Source organism: Opisthorchis viverrini (assembly GCF_000715545.1).
Source record: "Opisthorchis viverrini unplaced genomic scaffold opera_v5_624, whole genome shotgun sequence".
Taxonomy (NCBI): domain Eukaryota; kingdom Metazoa; phylum Platyhelminthes; class Trematoda; order Opisthorchiida; family Opisthorchiidae; genus Opisthorchis; species Opisthorchis viverrini.
In genome coordinates, this window is record NW_008752294.1 from 93,089 (window position 1) to 98,724 (window position 5,636).

The 5,636-nt window shown below is 47.4% G+C and overlaps 2 protein-coding genes across 2 annotated transcripts in view; one reads left to right on the forward strand and one right to left on the reverse strand.

Annotated features, from left to right (window-relative positions):
• T265_11883 (hypothetical protein) overlaps positions 1 to 1,749 on the reverse strand; it is a gene marked incomplete at both ends in the record, with an annotated part of 33,601 nt that extends 31,852 nt beyond the window's left edge. The window contains one exon of the mRNA XM_009178697.1: positions 1,706 to 1,749. Coding sequence (XP_009176961.1) covers positions 1,706 to 1,749 — 44 coding nt within the window. The remainder of the gene's footprint in view (positions 1 to 1,705) is intronic.
• Positions 1 to 5,636, forward strand: part of T265_11884 (hypothetical protein) — a gene marked incomplete at both ends in the record, with an annotated part of 59,849 nt that overhangs the window by 35,054 nt on the left and 19,159 nt on the right. The window contains one exon of the mRNA XM_009178696.1: positions 2,707 to 3,493. Within this exon, the coding sequence (XP_009176960.1) occupies positions 2,707 to 3,493 (787 nt within the window). The remainder of the gene's footprint in view (positions 1 to 2,706; positions 3,494 to 5,636) is intronic.

A 5,636-nucleotide genomic window follows, 5' to 3' on the forward strand; every position in this document is an offset into this window, starting at 1 on the left:
GCTCAAGTGGTTAGAACGCGAATTTACTGACCGGAAGGTCTGTGGTTCGAACCCGACCTCTGCCTCTCGACCTCCCCTGTCTAGGTTTGAGCAATCTGGCAGTATCCCGGCCCTCGTTCTTCCTTCTGGTGGCATGGCAGCTAGGCACCGAAAGGGTGTTACAGCTGACTGGTTATCTTATTTATTTTACAGCACCTGTACTGCACTACTGTGCATCCGTGTCAGCCAGTTCAATAATATAAAAGCTGTGGAAAAATACGCAAAAATCACTTGATAAAAAGTACTATGTTTTCGAAAGATGTATGAAGCAAACCGTATAATAAGAAGCTCAAAGAGGCTCCTGAAAGGGATGAAAAACGCTCAGTGTTTTTTAATACTGACTGGGATTCGACATTGGGTCACCAGAACTAAAATGAACCTTCTTCCCTGGAACGAGTGTTTCACATAGTTTTGTTTTTCTAGGAAAAAGGTTTTCCAAGATAAAACAGCGGAATTACTGTTTTACTGATAAACGTCAGTCCTCATCATCGTCGACAGCATGACATCAGTGTTCAACACCGATGCTTCACTGCCGTACAACCATGACTTATTTGAAAGCCTTATTGTTAAGAAAAGAGTAAAGGTGGATGGGGGAGGGACTTAATGCTAGCTTAACACAATCATTCCGAGGTGCCTATACCTCCAGACACTCACTCGGGTGATCTGGATAGAAATTGACAACAAGAACACCACTGGCATCGTTTGGCAGGCATACCTTGTAATGTCTCCAACCAGACACAGTGAGGATCACCCGGTCCCCATCCTGGAAGGCGAGTAGCACCGACAGCACCCAAGCGTTTCGTGATCTCCTTCGTACTCAAGTCAAGAGTTGACCACCTCTCTGTTTACGCCACTCTGAGTTGGGCATGGAAAACAGCACTCTCTTCGGCAAACGATGGTTCGGCATACGTAACACGTCCCAACCAACGCAGCTTNTCTGAGACAAGGATTGTCGAACACCTAAAGACGTCTTAGTTCCACTGCTCGTATAGGCCAAGTCTCAGCCATACAACAAAACATCCCGTACTGATACGCACCTCCCTTCAGTAGTTTAGGGTGAATGGCCGAAACCAAATGTTTCCCAAAGCGTGAGTAAAGCTCGGCGGGTTGACCTTCGCATAGGATGTGTCCTCTAGAAATTTCATCTTCCGCGAGAGGTAGCAATTTTTAGAATAGCTCCATGGGTTTGTGCCTAGCACTGTCCTCACCGAATGCTGGAGAATATCATGGTCTAGCAGCTCGTGTGCATCTCCGTGGAAGTCTGCACGCTGGCAGAAAAGGTCAGCACGAAATGGCAGAAAGGTTATTTACTGTCTTTGAGACTTTAACGTCTCCAGCAAGTCACCGTGAAGATCGGGGTGTCCTATCCTTGAGGGCAACCTCACCGACAGACTTCACCGTACGTCAACCACCTACAAGGGGATAACTTTGTATACATAATTATTGCATTAGGCGATTGGGCGCATAAACTCCCATAGTTTATTCAGCGTCATGTTTTCTGCCAGTAACAACGTTGCTTCAGAACGCGAGCACATCAGCGGTCATCTCTGTCACCTACTGGACGTAACCTGAGTGCACGTCATCTGTGTGGTCATGAGAGGTCTTCACACAATCACCTGATGTGATCAGGTGAACTGGAGTTCTTCACGAATTGACTCGACCTTACCATGGTGTGACGGTTTCCGCATCCTCAGCGACCCATTGAGCCATAGTGAGTGGTGTTCCCGGACACTCAGAGTCTCCTACGGTCAATCGTTAGAGGTCTGACGAACACAGGCCCTGGCCCTCCAGGTTTAGGGTTGGAACTTATGGCGACTTGTTCCTTAGAAATGATAATGCATTTGCATTACCGGCCAAACACCACTGCTTTGCGGTTAGGCTTTTGAGCCAAAGGCTTTGGTTGAGGACCCTAAACGTTCTCCTGTCCAGGTATGGGCGCCCTGGAAGTATCCCAGCCCTCGTACAACCATGACATTCACGACTAACAATACTTGTGTGCTCGGTTGGGGTGATTATTCAATCTTGGCGGGGATCCTGCAATTCGACACTCAAGATATGCAGTTCCGGGGACAGGACTGTCCATCGGTTGCCATTTTGGGCTCTCTGTGTACTTATGACACTTTTATGCGTGGCACATGGCGTTGAATGTACATTTTTGCCATTTAATCTCACCCCAGACCCAGTATGACGGTCACTTTGTGCCTGATATGCGAGTCTTGACTGTGCTAGCGCCTACCGCGCCTTGAAGAGCTTTCACCATTGTTTGTCCTTTCTTCGGTTGTTGGTCTTTAGACGCTTGTTTCCATACCAAAATCTTTACATTACTTTGGGATTCACCTCATTAGACTGGAACTGTCCTCGGCATGATTTCGAATGAGGACGTCTCTCCTTCTCTCCCATATTCTCCTGTTACTCTGGCTTTTATCGCTTGCATTCACTTTTTATGTTTGTGACCATGCTCTTCAAAAATAAATGATACTAGCCTGTGCTTGACGCGTCAAAACCCTCACAAGTAGACCAGAAAGGTGATAGGTCAGTTAGGGGTCATTCATCAGCATTTTGTTTCGATCGTATCCCTCAGCCACAGTTGTTCTTTCACGCTTTTGACTCATATGTTCTCCAAATGACGCTACATTTCACTTTCATTATTTTCTCGTTTTTTTCTAGTATTGATAAAGTTTCGCGCATTTTGTCACCGACGTTGATAATCCATGGGACTGACGATGAGATTATCGGAATTCACCATGGTCGTGAACTTTTCTCCCGTCTTCCATATCCTCTGGAGCCTGCATGGGTCGAAGGAGCTGGACATAATGACATTGAGCTATTTGCAGAGTATGCCGTTCGTTTAGACCGGTTCTTTAACGAAGATCTTGTTGGTCCGAACGTCGAAGGAGGTTTCGGTGATCAGCAGCTCAGTCCACCTGCGACAATTGTTCATCGTCCAAAGTCACGAGACCCTCCGGGTCCCACCGGCGTCCATCGATCTTTGGCACGTAAAGAGAGACTCAACCGTCACAATCCCGCTGTGCGCAAAACTGATTCTGTTTCCACGGAAGATACTCTTGACACCTCAGACACGTCAGAGTCCGCGGAAAGCATACGTGCCACTGCGACCGACCATACGACTGCTACTTCGTGCTCTCCACCTACTGTATCCGCGGACACTTCGGCGTCGATGGAGGGAACCAATACGGCATCTTCTGCTTCCGTTACGTCTAATCTAAAACCCCGCGTATGGACCATGCGCAGACCGTCTACCGCGACCACACAAAATAGCCGGCGCAAAACAATATCGTCAGTTACAAGTACCAGTGTCAGTTCCACTACACAAACTCGCTCATCTCTTCCAGGAGATGCTTATCCTCAGCCGCCCACCACTGAGTCTCCGGGACATCAGAATGGCTCTGATCATGAAGCTGTCGCGAATTCTGGCAATGATTCAAAGGACTAGGTAAGACTCCAAACCTCTTGTTTGGGTTCTCCTTTTTATGTTCTTTTTGGGTCTTGGTTCGCCAAACTAGGAAATATGTTTGCAAGGATTTCATCACCAATCGGTGACAGCATCAGTGCGTTTGAAGCGTCCCCAGTGGTTGTGTTCAGATTAAAAAAGCTATATAAAAGATCATCCTTCAGATGTAACATCCTTTCGGTACCTAACTGTCATGCCGCTAGAGAGAGGCACGAGGGCTGGGATACTACCAAGTTGCCCAAGCCTAGACAGGAGAAGTTGAGAGGCCGAGGTCGGATTCGAACCAAAGACCTTCCAGTCAGTAAATTGGCGCTGTAACCACTAAGCCGGTATCCACGTGGCATTTAAGCTTGATCTTCCCTGTGTGAGTGTGCAGGAGTCAGTAATCTATCCATTCGAGTATACTGGTGCTATTGCTCCTCGGTGTGTGAGTGTGCAGGGGTCAGTAATCTACCCATTCGAGTATACTGGTGCTATTGCTCCTCCTTTCTACTTGTTAATTTGTTACCAGGAATCCATATCATTTCACCGCGAGAGTGGATGGGATCCTAGTTTCTCGTTAACTGGGTGTACTTTTGTGGAAACTAATCTCAAGATCGTAGAACCACTTTGGGAAGAGAAAGGACATGACATATCAAGTCAACTCTGGCGATTACAATGGGTTCTACGTCGGACAAACTGGAAAAAAACTATGTACGCTTAAGGAAAAACCTTGTACAATCATAAGAAGACGAGATCCCGTATGGTTGATTTCTGCGTACAAAAATTTCGCGCGCGGTACTACTAAGCAGCGAAGTCAGTTTACCGTCAAGTTACACCTCACGACTGATTTGATTAGCCCCCATCTCAAACGGGACCCAGTCTACTACCACTGTGTACAAAGAACGGACCAAACGGCTGAAATATCCCAATCGATCCATCTATCAGGCTAGCCAATCGAGATACAGATACCCCGTGGAATCGCGTAGGCAAAAGTCATAGCGGATAACCCAGAGAGGTGAAGAAGAAAGTTCACTTCAGCACTGGTTATTGGAGGGGAGGCTAGGCCCGAAAGCCCCATGGAATCTAGCTAGCCTGAACACTAACCAACAGATCAACCAGTCGGACGGCCAAAACAAACGTGGAATTTTGCCTTGGGCTAGGAGTACTTGTGGTAATGCACGCGCGCATCCACTAACATGCGATATCGCAACGGTGCCTTGGTGACCTGATCTCAACTACTAGTGTAATGTTTGGTACCCAACCTCCCTAGCTCAGCGAGGAGACCAACACTCGTCTGAGCTGTCCGTATTCTCCTCATATTCAGCACATTCCTGCGTATGCTTCCGCCCGCATTGGCAAAGCAGAGACCCACAGAATGGTTGCTCTGAGTTGACTATGGTGCCGCGTGCAAACCCTTGGCGCTGATGTAACCTCGAGGAAATTAGATCGGCCGGCGAACGCTCAGGGGCCTGTTCCAAGCCACTGGCCGTTCTAAACATGATGGCATAACAATGGGCACGGGGACCTTTTTATGGCAAAGGTACCGGTGTTATCCATCGAGTCTTTTGAGTTGGTCGGTGCTAACAGGCCTCTGTGAGTTTACCTACTGATCTTGGTCCTTCGGGTTCACGTCGGATCCACAAGCTTATCTGTAATAATGGCAGTTCCTCAGTTCAGTTCTCACTCTGAACCTTTCAATACCACCAAAGAATCACAACTTACGTCGAAAGCCTAAAACCAGGTTTTAAAAAAGCACGTACAACCCGCCGTATGTAAGCTATATGAGACGACAAAATTCTAGAAGTTACGTTGCCCTTTGGACGCGCCAGCATAACCGAATTTTGGCAGAAACTGAATCATGATTGTTGGTCGGGTCCACACTTCCGGACAGTCAGAGCTTGCCTTGATGGTGAACTGGCAAACGTCCCGATATTCTCGCTGGTCGCTCATGGATTCATCATCATCATCATCGACAGACAGCCATCAGTGTTCAACACCAATGCTTCACTGCCGTACAACCATGACTTATTTGAAAGCCTTATTGTTAAGAAAAGAATAAAGGTGGATGAGGGAGGGACTTAGTGCTAGCTTAACACAATCATTCCGAGTTGCCTACACCTCCAGACATTCACTCAGGCAATCT